The sequence below is a fragment of the Rhineura floridana genome, chromosome 14, assembly GCF_030035675.1.
Source record: "Rhineura floridana isolate rRhiFlo1 chromosome 14, rRhiFlo1.hap2, whole genome shotgun sequence".
NCBI lineage: Eukaryota > Metazoa > Chordata > Lepidosauria > Squamata > Rhineuridae > Rhineura > Rhineura floridana.
In genome coordinates, this window is record NC_084493.1 from 615,306 (window position 1) to 636,072 (window position 20,767).

At 54.7% G+C, this 20,767-nt stretch overlaps 1 protein-coding gene across 5 annotated transcripts in view; it reads right to left on the minus strand.

Moving 5' to 3' along the window:
* Nucleotides 1-17,054, minus strand: part of SEMA4B (semaphorin 4B) — a 35,581-nt gene extending 18,527 nt beyond the window's left edge. The window contains exons 1-3 of one of the 5 annotated variants that reach the window (XM_061595882.1): nucleotides 16,874-17,054; nucleotides 14,417-14,482; nucleotides 4,928-5,249 (exon numbers count right to left, since the gene is read on the minus strand). In XM_061595882.1, the coding sequence (XP_061451866.1) occupies nucleotides 4,928-5,249; nucleotides 14,417-14,482; nucleotides 16,874-17,020 (535 nt within the window). In that variant the 5' untranslated portion in view covers nucleotides 17,021-17,054. Of the gene's footprint in view, nucleotides 1-4,927; nucleotides 5,250-5,808; nucleotides 5,864-6,206; nucleotides 6,249-14,416; nucleotides 14,483-16,073; nucleotides 16,584-16,873 lie in introns of those variants that run through there. The other 4 variants (XM_061595887.1, XM_061595886.1, XM_061595883.1 and 1 more) reach the window with 4 other exon arrangements.
* Nucleotides 17,055-20,767: the final 3,713 nt, after the last annotated feature.

The following is a 20,767-nucleotide window of genomic DNA, read 5'->3' on the forward strand; positions in this document are numbered from 1 at the left end:
TCCAGCAAATGGCTGAATTGCAACGGAACGCATGGAAGTGAACATACTGATACATGCACATAAAACGTGGACCTGAATGACCTGTTTGCAATACAAAGCCCCCACGTGGAAGCGCCCAAAGATTCCTCCAAACAGACAAAATGGTTAACTTTTGAGAAGACAGAAACCTGCTCTCTAGATTTGTCATTGTAGTTTAAAGCCAGCCACATCTCCACCTCTGAGAGGCACTTGAGAAGGATGGTCTCAGTCCTTGTAATATCCCTCTTTGCACACGGCCTCCCTCTCCTTACATGTGAAAAGTCAAAAGTCGGCCATGCCCTGGCACCCCCCCCCCCACACACACAGAGTGACTGCAGAGCCCTTCAATCAAGAGCGGCTCACTCAAGCAGCCTCGCATTGCCATAGAAGGCTATTCCACATCTCCCAACGCAAGCAAGGAGCACACTCTCTGCCTTCCAGGAGAAACGCTTTTGTTGTTTGCCCCACTGTTGCCTGCCTTCTCCAGCCCACTTGCCTGTGGCCTTCCAGAAGCAGGAAGAAGAAAGTTAAACCTGCATTGAATAAAACTCTTCACATGCTTGGGAAGTTACTAACACTTCTTCGCTGTGTGATGCATGGAACATATGCAACTAAGAGTTGGCTTCCTGCTTCTGATACAGCCTATGAACTGGGAAGAGTGTGAGCTGAGGCCTGCTGTGCACACACACACACACGGCTCTTAGTTGTTGTTGTTGTTTTAAAAAAAGAGCTCTCATTCCAAATAAAATTATGTTGAAGTTCATGATATCTCTTGTGTGAAGCTATTCTGCATTAAAAGGTAAAGGTGTCCCCGCATTTGTAGTGCGAGTCGTTTCCGACTCTCAGGGTGACGTCTTGCGATGTTTACTAGGCAGACCGTATATATGGGGTGGGATTGCCAGTTCCGTCCCCGGCCTTTCTTTACCCCCCAGCATATGCCGGGTGCTCATTTTACCGAACACGGATGGATGGAAGGCTGAGTGGACCTCGACCCCTTTCACCGGAGATTCGACTTCCTCCTTCCGTTGGAATCGAACTCCGGCAGAGAGCAGAGCTTCGGCTGCATTACCGCCGCTTACCTCTCTGCGCCACGGAGGTTCTGCATTAGCACTGCTGAATTCCCAGTTCTGAGGATTTTCTGCCACTCTGTGCGGATGCCACGGAATGTGATTCCAAGCAACAAAGCGTGTGCATGCGTGTGCGTGCGTGCGTGTACACACAAAGAAAATGCACACGTGTATTGCTGTAGTGGCGAGTTACTATCCCGTGCCACTGTGCAGTTCCAAAATTTCCTCAAAAAGCCCTGGCTCACATCCACCAGCAGAAAAGGGCAGGTCTCTGGGGAAAGGCAGCAGGCAAGGAGCAGCGAGCAAGCGCCTGTCTTCTCCCTTGGGAACAGCTGCCTGCCTGCTTGCCAGTCTGGATGAGCCAGCTTCAAAAGGGTGGCAGTCTGTGGGCACCAGCCGAGGGCACATTGGTGACTACCTGCCTCGTCACCCGGTTGGGCAATTTCCCGCCCTGGTCCTTGCTTGTGTGGGGTTTCAGGTCTGTGCCCAGAAAGGGGAGAAGCTGGCAGAGGCCATTCCTATAGGACTATCCAGCCCATGAATTTTCTGGTCTGGACTCAGAGGTATCGAACAGGATTAGCCACCTCTGTTGCTGCTGTGTAGGAAAGCAGTGAAGCTAACAGACAAGACTTGGCCAAAACTCTTCCTGCACCAGCAAAAGAGAGTTTAAGGCCACTGGGTAACCATAATCATAACATAATACATAACTAAAAGACAACTGTGAGCGTGAAAACTACCAGTAGTGGTGCACGGCCCTTTCAGTACCCATAATCACAATCAGGCAAAAGAAATCCAGACTCCACATCCCCATGAACACTGAACGGCAGGACCATAAGAGGAGCCTTTTCCTGGGTCAGGCCAGCAGCAGCCCATGCAGGCCAGCATGTTCTCACAGCAGCCAACCAGATGCTTGAATGGGAAGCCCACAAGCAGGACCCGAGCGCAACACTCTCCCCGCTTGTGATCCAGAGGCATCCTGCCTCCAACAGGGGAGCTAGAAGGTAGCCACTGTGGCTAGCAGCCCTTGACAGTCTTATCTTCCCTTTTACAGCCATCCTGGTTGATGGCCATCACTGCATCTTCCTGAATTCCAGAGTTTATGTGCTCTGTGAAGAAATCCTTCCTTTCACCTGTCCTGGATCTCACACTGCTACACTTCACTGGGTAGCCCTGGGCTCTAGTGTCAGGAGAGAGAGAGAGAAACTGCCCACTCCTTCCCTTGCAAGCTGTGGGAGGGGCCATTCAACCTCTTGCCTGAATTCACCACAGATGGGTCCTCCTTGGCATGACAGGCTTTCTTTACTATTGGAGGGACCAGCTGGGGTCCCAGTCAGCCATGCAGGGAACACACGAACACACACACGAACACACACACACACACACACACACACACACACGAACACACACACACACACACACACACACACACACACGTTCAGCAAGAGGCCCAGCTGGTGTTTCAGTGTCGATTCACACAGGGGAGCTTATGTCTCGTCTTTCTGTGGCTTATTCCTCAACAAGGCTGTTACAGCATCTCCATCAGAAGAGATTGTTTTTGAGGTCACATCAGGTAGCCCTCTGTGGCCCGTGATACATGCTTCCATGGACAAGTTGTCACTTGCTCTTGTAGTGCTCGAGGGGATGACCATGTCCATCCTCCTCTTTTCCCCAAACTCCCTGAACCTGCCCTCCATGGAAAGACATTTCTTGCAAGCTGAGGCACCACTTTGAAAGAAAAGACGGAGGCTGCTGCCTCTCCCCACGAGTTACTGAGGCCAAAGGAAGCGACAGCCCCAAGTCTTCCCAGCACCCCACCATCACCAAGCACCTCACTTCAAACCTGATTTGGTTAAGGGGCTCTTTGTTACTGGCTTCCCGCACCCCATATGGTGACTAACAGTATGCACCAAAGGAAAGATTTCTGGGAGGCCACGGGGGAACCTGCAGGCATCATCCGTGTGGCTAACCCTAGTTGATAGCCCAAGCCAGCTGGGCCCTGGCTGGCAGAAGGGCCCGTGTCTGCCACATGCACAGGAGAGTCCTCAACCCTTTGGTGGTTCCCCTCCTTCCCTGGCTTGATGAAGGGGCATCAGGTTGCCCGGGACCTCTGGAGGCTCCCCAATGGTGAGGCAGCCACTTCCGCAGATCCAGTTGGCAAAATGCTGCTGATGCTGCCAGCTGAGCGTGTTGGGACAGGTCCCGCCACCTTCAAACAACCCTGTAGCAGGGAGGCACTCTTCCTGCCCCCTGCTAGCTGTGCTTTGCTGGGGTCCAGACCAGAAGCCCTGCTGCTGCTGCTGCTGCTGCTGCTGCTGCTACTGGGCAGGTGTGTGTGAGAGTGAATGTGGCCACCTGCAACAGAGGAGGAGGTGCCTGGGCAGCAGTGCCAACCATGGTGGCATCTACCCCCACAGGGAGGAAGGACTGGCTTCAAGAAAGACACATTTTCTCAATGCCCAGAACCCGCTCTGTGCCGCGGCATGGGATGGGAGACGTTTTGGCATGTGCAATGGGCAAGTTACGTGGTAGCGATGCGACAGTTATTGCAGAACCATCTGCCTGCGAGGGGCAAACCACTGAGCTGGCAATGGGCGGAAGGGCCTGGTGCTGCGAATCCCCCTCCTGAGGCTCAGCCGGGGTCTGCTGAAGGGTCAACTGAACTTGACCTTGCTTGAGAACCGAAGCAGAGCCTCCAGGTGGATCCGGCCAACGGGGGCCCACCTGGTCCACCGCCCTGTTCTCACAATGGCCCCGATGGCAAGTCTGCAAGCAGGACCTCTGAGTGCAAGCACACTCTCCCCTCCCGCGGTTTCCAGCAACTGGTATTTGGAAGCACATTGCCTATGGAGACAGAGCATAGCCATCGTGGCTAGTAGCCACTGACCCTTATCCTCCATGCATTTGTCTCATCCTCGCCACTGCCTCTCATGGGAGCAAATCCCATAGTTTAACTATGCACTATGCGCTTCAGCGCCACGGGCCACCTGTGAGAGCCCAGAGGGCTCCCCCATCCCACCCCCACGACAGTTCACAGAACCCCAGGCAAAGCCCCCCACTGGGCCAAGGGGGATTTGTACTGGGGAGGACAGTCCATAGAAATCCAAGCACGTGAAGCCCTGGCCAGGGTACTCAGTGCCACCCCCACCACGGTTAACTGAGTGCACAGATACGTGTCTGTCTCTCCCATGGAAACAGGCAGCCGGGTTGGGCCTCAGAGCAAGTCAGGCCCACTTCACAACTTAATGGCACAGCGCTGCCCTACAGCCAGGAAATCCTCTCCCAAGGCGAGGGGTTGCGCTAGATGAGCTCGCAGGCTCCCTTCCAACTCTTCCGGTGCCACAGTGGTTCTCACCACATGGAGGATGTGCTAACAGCCCGAGGCTGGGGCTTCAAGGTCCAGCTCCCCGCCTGGGAACCTCAACGCTTCACTGCGCAGCGCCGAGCACAGTCCAGCCAGCGGCTCTGCACGGGACCGTCTCTCTTTCTCACGTTAACAGGATTGGAGGGGGGGGTTGCAACTGGGCGGCGTTCAGGAGCAAGAAGGCAAAACCTGCGATCCAGGCCCTCTCACCCCTGCAAGCGGCTCTGCGGTCTCTCCCTCGTCCCCCCCCAGACCGCGGCCGTGGAGATTCCCTTCTCCCCCCGCGGGCCTGCGGTGGAATCTCGACGCCCCCCGCTCCGCTCGGAGGACAGCCGGAGCGAGGAAACCAGAGGAGCGTCTGCCTCGCCGTGTCCCCGCCGCCAGGGGTGCCTCCTTCCCGCCCCGTCTCCAGCCAGCAGCATCCCCGACGCCGACGCCGCGCCGCTCGACGGGCCTCCCTCGCCGCCGCTCGCAGGCTTACCGTAGCGCAGGCTCAGGCGGGGCACCGTCTCCTCCGACGCGGCCAAGAGCACCCCCAGCAGCAGCGCCGCCGCCCGGAGTGCCGAGCAGGTCTGGCGCCCTCCCATGGAGCAGCGGGTCCGCCGCGAGCGTGGCCTGGGCAGCGGCGGTCCCCTCCGTTCTTCGCAGGCTTCGCTCGCCTGTCGCTCGGGCGGATCACGTTGCAAAACTTCGCTGTCGCAGTTGCTGCTGGTTCTTCTTCCTCCTCCTCCTCCCTCCCCCCTTCGTCGGGGCGGGAGTGGCAGCGCCTCCGCCTCCTCCCTCGGGGAGAGACAGGTCTGGACCTGAGAGCGAGCAAGAGAAAGGGAGCGATGGGGCGGGAGGCCCAGAGCCCAGCCCGTTCCGTTGAAGCACGCCCTGAATCACCCGCTTCTAATCTCCCCCCCCACCGGGAACCGCACCCCCAACGCGGCCCCTCCTCCCCCTGGGTTCTCCGAAACTGCCGTCCAAATCCCGAGGCAAGAGAAGCCCCGTCGAGGGCGGCGTCGAGGCAAGGCACGCGGCTGCTTACGCGGGCGGGTCTGCCTTTCCCTCCTCCCCAACCACGCGCCCCCTACGACAGAACCGCAGGCTGCGCATCCCGGCTGGGCTCCTCCCTCGAGGGCAACATGGCAGAGGCAGCCCCCCCCCGCGCCCCTCCAACACTTTCCGCAGCTCCTCCCCCTTTCTCCTGGGAGATGAGCTGAAGGGGGGGCGCCCTCGCAGGAGCCCTCCCTCATCCACGGCAAGGAGAGTCGGGTTGGGCATCCGCAGAGGCGTCGTGCTGGGCCGGACCCCTGCCCCCCCCCCGACCCCCTCTGCCATGAAGTTACTGTTGAACTCTAGACGGATCCCCACACGCACCTGGGCACCGTGCCCGCTCAGCCCTGGCAGCGCTCCCGGACAGGACTGGCAAACAGAGGGAAGGAGACAAGCATGCTGTGGGGCCAATGGCCAGGGCAGCCTTGGAGGGCCTGCCCTGCAACAGGCTCCCGCTTGTTCCCCTGGCAATTGGCCCGTGGCTCTGGGCCTGCCCTGGGAACCTGGCTCTGGGGTTACCAGTCTGCCTCCCTCCAGGGCAGCAGGGCCCGGGCTGGGATCAGCCAATCCTCTCTGCTGCCCAGAATCATCACCAGGAGAGCCTGTCCTAAAGCTGCCCTGCTGCTGGGACAGAGCAGAGGCCACTGGAGCCCTCCCCCCTGCCTCTCACCCACCCGCCACACTGCAAAAGCAGGGCAGAAGTGCCGAACATTGGCCCTCACCATCATTCCGCCACTGGAGAGGCAATCACACACACCCTTGGGGTTTGGCTTTTAAAAAAAATGTAATTTCTCCTTGGAACAAACTAACAGGATTAACACAGACTGCACTGGCCTGCGTGGGGGTAGCCTTGAAGGTTATAAAGACACAGGAACGTTATTACTATTAATTTTATTTTATTAATTTACTTCCCGCCTTTTCCCCAGAACTGGGGAACTCGAAGCAGATTACAAAAATTAAAATGAATACAGGTTAAAAACAGAAATAAAACATACAGAAGTTAATTAAAATGTAAACTATAAAATTAAAGCCAATTAAAAATAGTGATTTAAAGAAACCCACAAAATACAAATCAGTAAAAACAGCACCCTGTTTAATAGCTCTTGTAGTCAATTCCCAAAAGCCTGTCAGACCACCTGTCTTGATTTTTCTGTCTGTGAAGAAATGTCTGTATAAATATGCATGAATTCATCCTAGAAATGGTGACATGGGCAAATGGAACAGACCTAATTTCTCACACCAAAAGGCCACCCTTGCCTGCCTACCTGCCAGGCAACATATTTACTTCAGTAATGAGCCCTGTTGGCATCTGCAGACTTCCCTTCTCTAGACCTCCCTGCTAGGTTGCCTGACACAATCTGTCATCAGTTCTTTCTTGGGATCATTTAACCCATCTGCTTGGTTCCGGTACCCTTTCTTGCTCCTCTCCCTCCCTCACTTTGGGTGTCCACAGAGGGAGGGGCAATCGCCCCCTCTGGAGGAGCCATAATCCCCATATTTCCAGTTTTTGTTTTTTTTAAAAAAGCATCTTCTGCATGGAATTAATGACAGCCTCAGGATTCTTGTCACATTTGCTACTGCAAATCCAGATATCCCTCATCCTATTGTTGTTGTTATGTGCCTCCAAGTCGACTATGACTCATGGCGACCCTATGAATCAGCAACCTCCAAAAACATCTGCCATGAACCACCCTGTTCAGATCTTGTAAGTTCAGGTCTGTGGCTTCCTTTATGGAATCAATCCATCTCCTGTTTGGCCTTCCTCTTTTTCTACTCCCTTGTTTTCCCCAGCATTATTATATTTTCTAATGAATCGTGTCTTCTCATTATGTGTCCAAAGTATGATAACCTCAGTTCCATCATTTTATCTTCTAGTGATAGTTCTGGTTTAATTTGTTCTAACACCCAATTATTTGTCTTTTTTGCAGTCCGTGGTACACACAAAGCTCTCCTCCAACACATTTCAGATGAGTTGATTTTTCTCTTATCCGCTTTTTTCACTGTCCAACTTTCACATCCATACATAGAGATCGGAAATACCATGGTCTGAATGATCCTGACTTCAGTGTTCAGTGACACATCTTTGCATTTGAGGACTTTTCTAGTTCTCTCACAGCTGCCCTCCCCAGTACTATTCTTCTGATTTCTTGAATATTGTCTCCATTTTGGTTAATGACTGTGCCGAGGTATTGACAAGTTCAATGTCCCCATTGTTAACTTTAAAGTTACATAAATCTTCTGTTGTGGTTACTTTAGTCTTCTTGACGTTCAGCTGTAGTCCTGCTTTTGTCCCTTCTTCTTTAACTTTCATCAGCATTCATTTCAAATCATCCTATACCTGTGCATTTTATTTATTTTGCTAAATGCAGAAGTTTGCATTTTCTCTACTGAATTTCATTTTGTTAGTTTCAGTCAATTTAATGCACCAGTTTCCCAGTCTATCAAGACAATTTTGGATTTTATTCCTGTGTTCTAACGTGTCCTCCCAGTTTTGAGTTATTTGAAAATTTGGTAGGGGGTGCCTTCGCTCCTTCATCTAAGTCGCTGCCTCACTCAAGTCCTTCCTCTGGTTTGATGAGAAGCCATTGATGAATGCTCCTTGTTCCTGGATTCTAACATGTCTTGTATTTGTGAGATAAGCAAACAATTAAATAACAAACAGTCAAAACGACTATGATCTTGGCTGTGATTACCGCTGCATTGTTTGGGTATCATTTGTTGCAGCTAAAGAATAAACAGACTAATTCATTCTATGGCCATATAAACTGCCATAACGAGCTTCGTAGAGTTCTTGGGGCCTGGACTAGCAATTGGCAACACCAAGGTTGAACTCCAGTTTTCCAGCCAGCCTGTATGCACATGTTCACTTTTATTTCTTCATGCCAATTTTTTCTGTGCCAATTTTCCTGTTTTCTTTTGCACTATTGACTAGGCAGTTTCTGAAAGTGCTGCTGCTTGCCTAGGCTGTGCCCTCTGCAGAGTTAGGCATGGCTGGACCCACGGCCTTTCAGGGGGTTGGCTACCTGTGAAGCCTAATTCTGCAGAGGGTCAGGCTGCACTGGACGTGGGTCTGCCTTTGTAGACTTCTCAGAAACTCCCATTTCTGAATGCAGCTGCTGAGCTCCAGAACTGGAACTGGGTCTAGAGAAAACGCCTCACCAGTTGCCACCAGCGCTGACTGTCAACTTCTGGGCACTGCTGGTCACCATTAAAGCCCTGGTATCTCAGCAGCACCGGGCAAAAGACTGTTGTGTTTGCCAGGATTCTTGTCATCCACCACAAGCTGCTGGACGGGTTTTGCCTTTCTCCGTTCTGCTGAATTTTCTGTTTTTGTTTTGCTGCTGTCTGTCTGTCTGCTGCTGGTTTTATATTTATTGTTATGTGTGTGTATATGTTTTAATTAGGTTGCTGTAAGCCACCCTGGGGGGGGCACACATCCGTAGGCATCTTTAAAATATGGGGCACACATCCGCAGGCATCTTGCCTCCTCCTCACAGATGAATCTGCCTGGACTTTAAGATTGTCACCTGGGGCCTCCAGGAGGACCCCTGGCCCTCTGAAGTCAGGTGGGTGGCAACTGGGGAGACAGAGAACCCAGGGCAATGCCTTCCCCCAGAGATGTTGAACTTGATGTCCTTCAGGGAACAGGCAAAGGTGTTTTAGTTGCTCAGCAGCTCCAGCACATTTTGTCGCTGGCTTTAAGTAAACCCTTCTTTAGGTATCCTACAAGCAAAACGATGTGCCTTTAGCCTCATCGCCACCACCACCACACGGCTCCTTCTGGCAGATCATTATTCGGCTGCTACTTCTGAAGCAGGGAGCCTCCTACACTCCTGGAGCATGAGTGTGTGCGTGGGGGGGGGGGAGCCACCATGAGCGTAGGAGTACTTCAGGAGTAGCAGCCAAACAATGGAGCAGCCAGATGGAGCGGTGCAGTGAGCAGGCCCCAAAGGCCTATTGTCCTCAACGCGCTTCCTCTCCACAGCAGTCATGCCGTGCCTTACTGTTCTGCTGGATTTTAAGTCTTCAGCCATTAATTCAAAGATTTATAGCCCACACTTCAGGGCACTCCACCCTCTCAAGGTGGTTCACATACTATTTTTAAGCACATAAAAATAGCAATTTCAATATAACCATTCACTTTAAATTTCAGTCCCAGTATATAAATTAATCGTACACAAGCTGAAATAGGAATAGAGTTTTCTTAAAGAGTAGCAGCGTCAAAATCCCACATCTCTCACTGAAGAGAGCTCTAAAGGTATGGGGTTGCCACTGAAAAGGCCCTGTCTTTACTGCCCACCAATCTAACCTCTCTCACTGGCAGACCAGACAGCAGGACCTCGGGCACTTATCTTAACACTCAGGCAGGATCATCAGGGTGCAAGCAGCTCTTGAGATAACCTGGTCCTAAACTGCTTAGGGCCTGAAAGACCAAAACCAACACCTTGAATTGGGCACAGAAATGGGTAGGCAGCCAATGTAACCAGTACAGAATAGGTGTAACATAACCTAAACACCTGGCTCCCACGGGCATTCTGCAACCACTGCAGTTTCTAAACCATCTTCAAGGGCAGACCCATGCACAACACATTGCAGGAATCCAGCCTGGGTATAAACAAACATGTGTCACTGTGTCTAGGTCAGCTTACTCTAGACAGGACCACTGCTGTCAAACCACCCTATGCTGATGAAGAAGACCACCACAAACATTGCCTGCATTCCCAGACTGCATACCTGGCCCTTCACAGGGGAGTGCAACCCCATCTGGACCCAGACGCAAACCTCCATCCGAATCATCAGATTTCCCAACCGACAGGACTTCCATCTTATCCCAATGAACATTCAGTTGTCTGCCCCCATCTACCCTCAAGCTGTCTCCAGGTGCCTACTCAAGGTTTCAACCGCTTCCTTGGGATGCTGTGATGGAAAGGAGGGGGTGAAGGTGCTTGTCATCTGCAGGCTGAGATGACGCCTCAGCCCAAACCCCCAGAATGATGACCTCCCAGCAGAGCATAAGGGCCAAGATGGGACCGGGAGGCATCCCAAAGGCCAGTGACCAAGAAGTGGAACACAAGGACCCCCAACCAGATTCTGGGTCTATTCCCTCCCACCACCGATAAGACAGGAATGTCCAAAGCACCTTGCCTCCACGTCCCATCCTGGGAAGGTGATCCAGAACCATGCAGTGGTATCAAAAGCCACTGAGACGCCCAGGAGAACCGAGAGGGTCCCACCCCCCCAGTCCATGTTCTGGCACAAGCTGGTTTCTGTCCCAAAACCAGGCCAGAAACCAGACTGAAATGGATCCAAATAATCAGTCTCATCCACACGTGCCTGGGGCTGAGATGACTCCACCTGCTCCAGAACCTGCTCAGGAATGGTAACTTTGAAATGGGGCAACAGTACTCCAAAGACAATGGATCTCGTCTTGGCTTCTTCAGCAGAGAGTTCACTACTGCCTCCTTCAGGACTGCTGCAAGTGCCACATCCCTTGATGCAAGGGCAGCCGCGGCAGATTTCGTTAGAAGGGGCCAAGTGCTCAAGAGCAGTGACTCAGCAGGAGGAAGGGTGGGATAGAAATCAAATAATAAATAAATGCCAACCCAGCAGGGCCTGTGCCAACGAGGCCCCTGGCCACAGGACAAAGCTCCATTGGCCGCCATTTCACATGTGAGCTACCTGAGACGTTTCTTAGCTGAAGCCACAGGTGGGATACTGCTATTGCTCCAAACAAATATCGGCCAAGAGGCTGCACCTCTGCGATCAGAATCCCCTGCTTCAGAACTCCCCTCTGCAAGGTGCTCTCTCTCAGCCTCCCTTCCGCACCTTGCAAGGTGGTGATAACAATAGCAGCCTCGCAGGGTTCTTGGAGGAACGAAGCACTCCAAAGCCTGAGCAGCACTGTGTGAGTGAGACGTTTGTTGACATGTCTGGTTTTAAGCTCTGCCTCTTCCAGCGGGTGGCAGCAGCTCTGCTAAAGGGCAGGAGGGTTGCCCTGGCCAATGCCTGTCTTAAAGGGAGAGGGGGAGGGGCCGCTCAAGACAGAGGAGAAGTGGTGTCCTGTGGCCTTCCGGGTCACACAGAACTGGGAAGCAGGTCCTGAACATCACAACAGAAGCCACAAAGTGCCCTTCAGAAAGGCAGATCGCCCACTCTTGCCTCGAACCCAGCACAGCTCTTTGCTCTCTCAACTGTTCCCGGGAGATTATTATTACTCCAGAGTCCCAGCAGAGGTCCGCCACTCTCTGTTTGCACCAAAGAGGGACTCCAGGAACTGCTTTCTTTCCTCCTGGAAGCCAGAAGTCACTGGCCGGCAAAAGGTGCCGCTTGTGGAGAGGCCGGCTGGTTTCAGTGGCCGCGCCTGGCCCCAGACAGAGGATCCCCCCAGAGCCCTGCATCTTATGTAAGAACCTCCGAAGAGGCAGGCTGCAGCTGGGACAGGCCACAGGGGCCCGTCTAGTCCAGAAGCCAGATAATAATAATAATAAAATAATAAAATTTTATTTATGAGTCACCTATCTGGCCGAATTAATGGTCACTCTAGGCGACGTACACTGACATAATAAAATACAATATAAAAATGCCCCCACTGGGAAGAAGCCGTCTTTCTTTGGGGTGCTGGGACCTGGCTCTGGGGCGGGCGGCTGTGCGAGTCTGATTGCTGCCTCCAAACTTGGCTGTAAGAAGGGCCGAAGGGAGGGGGGGGCACAGGCGGGACTCTGCTGAGGCTCCTTGAGGAGCCTGCATCCATCCAGCAGTAACCACGGCAACGAGTGATGAATGCCTGCCACTTCTTTTGCCACGGCAACGGGAGCATGAGAGAACGGCCCCGGGAACTTGCGAGGGTCGAGGTGCCGGGTCAGTGAACATCAGCACCAGCACTGGGGAGGATCCAGGCCCAGCCAGCAGCAGCGGAGGGCAGAGGCAGGCAGAAGCCAGCTGTGGGCGTCTTCTCAGAGGGAGGGTGGCCAGGATGCGGCTCTGGAGACCTGGGTGGTCCCAAGCACACAGCAGCACCCGTTGCAAAGGAGGGAGCCAGAGCCTGTTGGGCAATGCACCTGGGGAGGGAGGCAAACGCTTCCCTCTCCCTGGGTGAGGACAAGGAAGGTGGTGAGCCCGCAGAGAGCCCCCAGTGGCCAGGAGAGAGGGGTGGGCTGGAGCTGCCCTCCCCTTTGCAAGCTTCCCTCCCTGTTTTCCTGCAGAGGCTCTGCCCCCCCCCCAGCGGCAGGTGGGCTTCCAATACCACGTGCTCCAGTCTGCCTCATCACTGAACCCCTCAAGCCAGCACTGGACAAACTGGGGGCTGCCTGCCCAGGTCTAGAGTAATGGGGGGCCCTTGTGGGGTTGGGCAACTTCCTTCCACCCACAAACCTCAAAGCCACGCCTCCAAGCTGGGGCTCCTTGCTTGTGGACTGGCACCTTGGGGAGCTTCCCCAAACTGGTGGCCGTGCTCTGCTTCCTGGCAAGGTGGGGGGCACTTGAGCTCCATAAATTCCAAACGCAGCTGTGGGCCGGCCATAGACTCGCACACTGGGAACAGCAGCCTCCCTCAGAGGGTGGTTGCAACAGCCAAAAAAGCACGTCGCCTGTTGCAGATAACATGCCCCCCTTCTCTTGGCTCCTCCTCTTCCTCAGTCACAAGCCTTGGTCTGGAAAGGCACAAAAAGGCAGCCTGGAGGCCGCCCATCCATGGAACACCTCTGGCTAGGAGCAAAACCAGGCAGCCAGTCAGCCCTGCTTGGCACTCTGCCGAGTCAGGGCTTGGCTCAGAACCTATTGTGGCTGTCCCAGAATTTGGGAGGAAGCGGTCAGTGAGGAAGGAGCACCTCATCATGTGATTTCCAGGCAGACCTGCTTGAGCCCAGCACTGAGCACAGCCCAGATCCTGTTGCACGAGCACGGAGCTGCTGGGGGGGGGGGAGCTGTGGCTAACCCTGGGGGCTAAGCATTGGCTCCTTCTGCCTTCAAAGCAAGGGAAGGGCAGGGGGTCAACTTTTAGCCATCCCCGCCCCAATGATTAAATCAGGATGCCCAGGGGAAGAAGAGAGGCCAAGCCCAGGGGGCCCTGTGCACCCCCACAGCAGAGGGACCCAGCAAGGGTCGCTGTGCAATAGTCCAAGGGGTGCGAGCTGGATGTGAAAACATCTGCCTGCCTCTGCACTGTCAGTGCTGCTGCTGCCGCCGCCTGTGTTCACGAGTGCCGCTGATGAAGGAATCCCCCGCTAAGATCCCGCAGCTTGCCGAGGGGTGTGCAATCATTGAGCTACCGCCTCCTGGAACACACTGAGGGTTGCAGGAAGGGAGAGGCAGCAGGTGCTGACGGGGGCGGGTGGAGAGGGGCAGCCACCACAACGCAGCCGTTCAGCCAGCCCTGGCACCAGCAGGCAGCCTGCTCAAGCAACTGCACAGAGATCTGTCAGAGAAAACAAGCCAATACAAAAACACGGGCACCCCTCCAGTAGCAGGCAGCTCCCAGCCGCCTTCTTTATTTCCAACCATGCCCTAGCGGATGTTGAGCTGTTCTGGGGCGCGAGCCCTGCTGCCATAAAAACCTTCCCATACCTGCCCATCCAATTGCCCCAAAATGAGTCCAGACATTGTCAGAGAGAAAGATGGTGCCCGTGAGCTGCCTGCCACCCCCCCACCCTCCACTAGCCCTGGGGGGTCCCAGCATCGTATGGGGCCCACAGAATGGCACTTTGCCGAGGGCCCCTTGAACCCTAGAGCCAGCCCTGAATTCAGCAGGAAGCTGGAAAAGAAGCTGCACATCGATACACCCCTTCCAGGGCAGAGAACCATTTTGTGAGCAGGTCCCCTTGAGGTGCAGAGACCCCTCCAGGCCGCTGTTGGCTGCCCCTCATGGCCCATTTGCGGAGGCTTCGTCTAACAGAGGAGGCAAAGCGGCTAGCAAGCTCAGGGTCGCCACACTCACCTTTAGCTCTGAATGGTTGTCAGGGCGGCCAGCAAGGCTGAGCTGAGCCGTAGCTCTCAGGTGGACCTAGGAGGAGATAAAAAGGGTTTAAAGATAAAATCTCAGCCATGCTCAAAGAGTGGGAAGATACTGACTGTCTCCGCCTTGCCCAGCCTCATGCCTTCCGGACGTTCCGGACTACAGCTCCCAAGAGCCCCTCGCAACAGCAGCATCATCATCATCGTCATCAGGCTGTGCTGGTCAGGGCTGATGGCAACTGCAGTCCAAACCATCTGGGGATAGGGGCCACCTGACTACAAGAGCACCACAGAACTCCCATTGCAGAATACAGAGTCGGGGTCCACTCCTGCGAGGAGTGCAGTTCTCTCCAAAGTGGGCAGCCCGGGCAATAGGGAAGAAAGCGGCCTGGGCCTGACCACAGTTCTCCACAACGGGGATTTGGGGCCAACGAGCAGAGCTCTGTATGAAGCCCATTCTTGAGAAGGGGTTTCAGAAGTCTCTGCCCTGCCCTCCTACTTGTGGAAAGGTCAGGTGTGGGGCTGTCCCTGCTTAGCAGAAAAAGTGGCAGGCAAGGTGGACAGTCAGGAGGAAGCGCCACCTCTGGGCTTTAATTCTGGGCAAGCCACCCAAGAGAGAGACTTGCTCTGCCCCCCCAGACTGTGAAAAGGCTCTCCTGGGCGCCTTTGGGAGGACGTGGGGTGGGGGGAGAAGCTTAATAAAATAAAATAAATAGGCATTCCCAAGCAATTTCTGGGGAAGAACTGGTTTTCAGAGAGGCACAGCTGGCCTTGGGCTGAGGAGCCAGTGGGCCACGACCAATGGCCACAAAGGCGTGCCACGGGCAACAGGGTCAGAGACAGCTGGCTGCTTTCCACGGAGTGGCCCATTTGCCCAAGAGTGACTCTGCTCTGATTAGTAGCGGCTTCCAAAAGCCCGAGGCAGAGAGAGGCTGCCTACCGCCCTGCTTCCCACTCCCTTTCCATAGGTCATGCAGGGCTAGACGCAAAGCAGGGTTCTGGGGTCAGCGGCAGCCTCTCTCACTCACACACACACTAAGGCATACGCCTGCGTGCAACTCAGACACACATTTGTGCTGCTAACACTGAGTTGGCATCCGGGCGCCTTCTGCCCAGGCATACACAAGTGTTCCCAGATGGGTGCCCAGATTGGCATCACAGCAGGTGCAGGATCTTGCAAAGGCAGCGCCGACTGGAGCCGACTGAGCTCCTGTCCTTTCAGGGCCGGCCTTGTGCAGACCTCGGAGCTTGCTGCCTACAGGGGGAGGCAGGAGCTGGCAGCCTTCCACCAACTCCAGACTGAATCTGTGGGTCTGGGGCACCCCATTGCAACCAGGCCCCAAGCTGCCTTTCAGTGTCTTTCCTGGCCCAAGGCCCAGTTTAGGCGGCTGGGCAGGGCAGGGCATTGGGGAGATCTGGTGGGTTTGCCCGCCGAGGTCGGCTGCTGGAACCCCCCCCCTCCCAGAGCCAAGGAGGGAGCAGTTTCCTCTTCCTTACAGGTTTGCCGGTTTTAACATCTCCATCCAATGCCAAGCTCGGCGGGGGGGGGGGAGAAGGGGCCATTAGCTCACTCACAAAGCCCCCCCCCGAAGCCTTTTAGGAGCATACAGCGCCGCCCCTGCCATGCCCGGCTTCCATACCTGCCGGGGGGCTCTCTTTTGGGGGCGGAGGGGCGACCGCTGGGCCCCCTATTCCGCCTGCCCCTCCTCTCAGGCGCTGCCAGGGAAAGGCTGTCGGCACATGGGCAGAGGCACTCCCCACAGGTCTCGGCGCGAAGCCTCGGCACAGATCCAGCCTCGCTTTCCCCTCCTGGGGACCCGCTGCTCTCCCGGGCACGCGCACGGACGCGCCCCCTCCTACCAGGCCCGCCGTCGCTTTTCTTTGTGGCTCGCCCCTCCGCCCTCTTCGTCTGTGCCGGAATCGAGGGGCGCCGTCGGGGAGAGGGGCGGCGCTTCCAGCCCAGCCGCGGCCAGCAAGAAAGGGAGGAGATGCGGGAGGGGGGGATGAGCACGAAAGGGGTACACCCACGGCTCAGGCAGGGGCTGGCTGCGGTGCCCCCGGGACCCCGAGATGTCATCCGGGGCTCCTGGCCAGAATCGCCCCCTCCCGGTGCAAAAGCAAGCAGACTTCCAAGAAGATTGCTGTCCCTCAGTCACACACACCAGAAGGAGAGACGCGATGCGCGCGCTGGTCTTTGCGGGAGGAGGGAGGTGGATACTGGCGGCGGGGAGGTGGGGGCGTCCCTTCAAGAGGCGGGTCTGGTTTCTGGCCCTACTAGACGGGGGGGGGGCTCCGGGCTAAGCGGGGCAGCAGGGCGGGGATGTCCCACGGTTGCTTTTAGGACAGAAGCGGACCCCCCCCGCCTTGGCTTTACCCCTTCATCCTCATTCCCATCTGGTTCCAACTTCATACCCGCGTGGCTGAATTTCCCCACACACACCTTTGCACACACACCCCGGCAGCGTTCCCCGCTGTCTGTTAGGAGACTGTAATCCGCTCGCGGGCGGGAACCTTGCCCTTTTCCTTCGGCCGCTCCTGGGCCAATGACCCCGAGCGCTCCCGCCCGCTCCACGCGCACACCGTACATGGAAAGCACATGGCTCCCCTCCCCGCCTCCCCTGGGAAATGTAGTCTGTTAAGGGCGCTGGGAATTGTAGCTCTGTGAGGGATAAACTACAGTTCCCAGGATTCTTTTGAAAAGGGGACGGGGCGGGACTTCCAGGATTGGGAATCAAAGCAAAGGGGCCCTGAATATGCAGACAGATGGCGAGAAGAGTGGGCGAGCAGCGCCCTCTCGTGGGCGGTGGCGGACTCAGCGTGGGGCTTCAAGGCCTTTGGTATATCTTATTAGCGAAGGAGAGCCCCCGTGGAATAGTGGTTAGACGGAGTGTGGGACTACGACCTGGGAGTCCAGTTTTCGAATCCCCACACAGCCACGAAGCTCACTGGGTGACCTTGGGCCAGTCACTGCCTCTCAGCCTCAGAGGAAGGCAATGGGAAACCCCCTCTGAATACCGCTTACCATGAAAACCTCATTCGTAGGGTCGCCACTCGGGATCGACTTTGAAAGCAGTCCATTTCCGTTTGATTAGCAAGGAAAGCCCCCAGCCAGGTGCCTGTTCAAGCATCTGTCTGGCCTCTGTGTGAACAGGATGCTGGACTAGGTGAGCCGCAGGCCTGATCCAGCAGGCGCTGCTGACGCTCTTACGGCGTTCTCCAGCAGCAAGAAAAAGGCAAAGGAGCCATTTGGTGGGTTTCATTTCTAGCCCTCCCCCTTCCCAAGGCAGGAATCACAATTAAGAACCCCGATAAATAAAACGAGCAAAAATTAAATAACCATTAAAGAGCAAAGCTAGTAGTGAACTGTGCTGGCCCGTAATAAGGAAGAAAACACAAGCCAGCCATGCTACGGCAATACTTGTATCAGGATAAACGTAAAAGAGAGGCGCTTCCAAGGTCTCTAGAACTGTCCTCCACACTGAATATGAAGCAACACTGGGGGTGGGGGAGATAACAGCCCTGAAACTCTCCTGGACACTGACTACTTGGGTGGCTCTCAGGGGTTTCACAGGGGGGGCCCTGCCAGCCTTCCTGGAGAAGGCCGAAGAGCATGACCCTGGGATCTTCTGCATGCAAGGCGGGCGCTCTGCCACGCAGCTACAACTACGTCCAGAGCTAAGGCTACTGAAATATTTGCCTTATGCTACATGCAGCACTGGCCAACAAGCGCCTGCATGGACGAATACTTCTGGGGGTAAGCAGTCTCTGAAGGAAAAGAGAGACTGGCCCCAGCTGGCCACAGGATGGCGCTTGTTGCCACAAGGCTTGGAATCCCCCCCCCCCATTCTCTGTGGACTCCAAGAGGCCAGGCCTCAACCGGCCAGGGTCCCCAGGTGGGACGGGCTCCTGTCAGGACACTTCAGACAGTCAAGGGCGGAAGTGGTGATGCAGCCTGCAAGGAACCTGCCCTGTCAAACAGAGCTGAAGGGGCGGGGAGGGAGGAGATGGCCGTGTGTGTTGGTAAGGGAATGGGTGGGTCAAAAGGGCTAGCTGGCACATGGAGGAGCCAGGCTCTTGGCCCAGACAACAACCGGCCAGTTTCGCTCAGGCAGCTCCTTTTCTCAGACAGTTTGTGGGGGGGGGTCTTCCCAGAAGAAGCCCACATGCTGGGCTGGAATTTGGGGCCTCCTGCATGTGATCCTGAGATTATCTTGACCCATCCAGTCTGGGTTCAGGCCCGGTTATGGGACTGAATCAGCCTTGGTCGCCTTGATGGATGACCTCTATCAGGAGAAGGACAGGGGGAGTACAACCCTGTTATTCTTACTTGATCTCTCGGCGGCTTTTGATACCATTGGCCATGGTATCCTTCTGGGCCGACTTGGTGAGATGGGTATCGGAGACACTGTTTTACAGTGGTTCCGATCCTATCTCCAGGGTCATTTTCAGAGAATAGCATTGGGATTGTCTTTCAGCCCCCTGGCAGTTGTGCTGTGGGGTGCTGCAGGGTACCATCTTGTCTTCCATGCTGTTTAACATCTATATGAAGCCCTTGGGAGCAGTCATCAGGAGATTTGGGGGAAGGTGTCAGCAGTATGCTGATGATGCCCAGCTCTGTTTCTTTGTAACATCTGAATCCGGAGAGGCTGTGCAAGCCCTGGACTGGTGCTTGGACTCAGTGGTGGGCTGGATGAGGGCCAATAAACTGAATCCTAGCAAGACGCTGTGGGTGGTGGTTCCCGGGTTCAGATAACTGGTCAGTTGCCTGCTTTGAATGGGGTCGTACTTCCTCTGAAAGAGCAGGTCCGTAGTCTGGGGGTGTTCCTGGATTCATCTTTGTCGCTAGAGTCCCAGGTGACCTCAGTGGCTAGGAGTGCCTTATACTAGCTTCGGCTGGTAAGACAGCTGCGGCTGTTTCTGGACCGGGATAGCCTGTTGGTAATCTCCAGGCTGGAATACTGTAATGCGCTTTATGTGGGGCTGCCCTTGAGGTTGGTCCAGAAGCTGTAGCTGGTGTAAAATGTGGCGGCAAGACTGCTCACTGGGGCAGGGTATCGCCATCATGTCACCCCGTTGCTGAAAGAATTGCACTGGCTACCTATTAGCTACCAGGCTAAGTTTAAGGTTCCAGTTTTGGTGTACAAAAAATACAGCTTGGGACCAGGATACCTGAAAGACCGTCTTACCTCTTATACACCCAACAGATCACTACGCTCTGCAGGTGAGGCCCTCCAGATACCATCTTATCGGGAGGTCCATTCCGCACAACATAGGAAATGGACCTTAAGCGTGGTGGCACCTACCCTTTGGAATTCCCTCCCCTTAAATATTAGACAGGCGCTATCTCTGTTATCTTTTTGGTGCCTACTGAAGAACTTCCTCTTTCAACAAGGTTTTTAAGTGGAGACCTTGTGCCAGTCTGCGTCAGTGTCGGAATTGCTTTTTAAGGTTTTTTTAAAAGATTTTTTTAAGCTGTTTTTTAAAAACATGTTTTAAAGTATTTTGTTTTTAAGATCCTTTGGAGTGTTTTTAGTGTTTTTGTTTGCTGCTCTGGGCTTCTTCTGGCAGGAAGGGCGGGATATAAATTTAATTAAGAAATAAAATAAGAATCAGGGCTCCTTTTGCAGCAAACGTGGCTCTGAAGCATCTAGCTGGCTATTGAGGGTGGTGGTCGGGGGAGATGAGAATCTCTGGGAGAGGCACCTGTTTCCTGCCTGAATAGAGAATAAGCAGCTGCTTGGTGGGTTTGAGTGCTGGGGATTCTTTTCTGCCTCTGGCAGGGCTGTTGTGGCCAGGCAGGCAGATGACGGCTGGGGGGCTCTCCTCTTTCTTCCCTTGCCCCTACTGAGACTTGGATGCACATCTCCTGCTCCCAGCGCCATCGAATGTCCAGCCAGCTCCGGAGTACTGTTGCTGTTAAGAGTGCAGTCATCACGGCTTTTGTTGTGTCCTCCCCCCTGCTCCCCCCCCCCAGCAAAGGACTCTTTCCCCCCTTAAATGGGTCTTGTTCACTGCAGACGTCCAGTAAAGGGGACCTTTGCCCCTCCTGATGTTACTGGACTCCAACACCAATAATCTCTGACCATTGGCCATGCTGGCTGCTGGGAGGCTTCTGGAAACAAAACCCTGAGAGGAGAGACTTGAAGTACTGGGCATGTTTAGCCTTAAGAAGACTGAGCGGAGATAGGATAGCACTCTTCAAGTACTTGAAAGGTTGCCACACAGAGGAGGGCCAGGATCTCTTCTCGATCATCCCAGAGTGCAGGATATGGAATTATGGGCTCAAATTGCAGGAAGCCAGATTTCAGCTGAACATCAGGAAAAACTTCCTGTT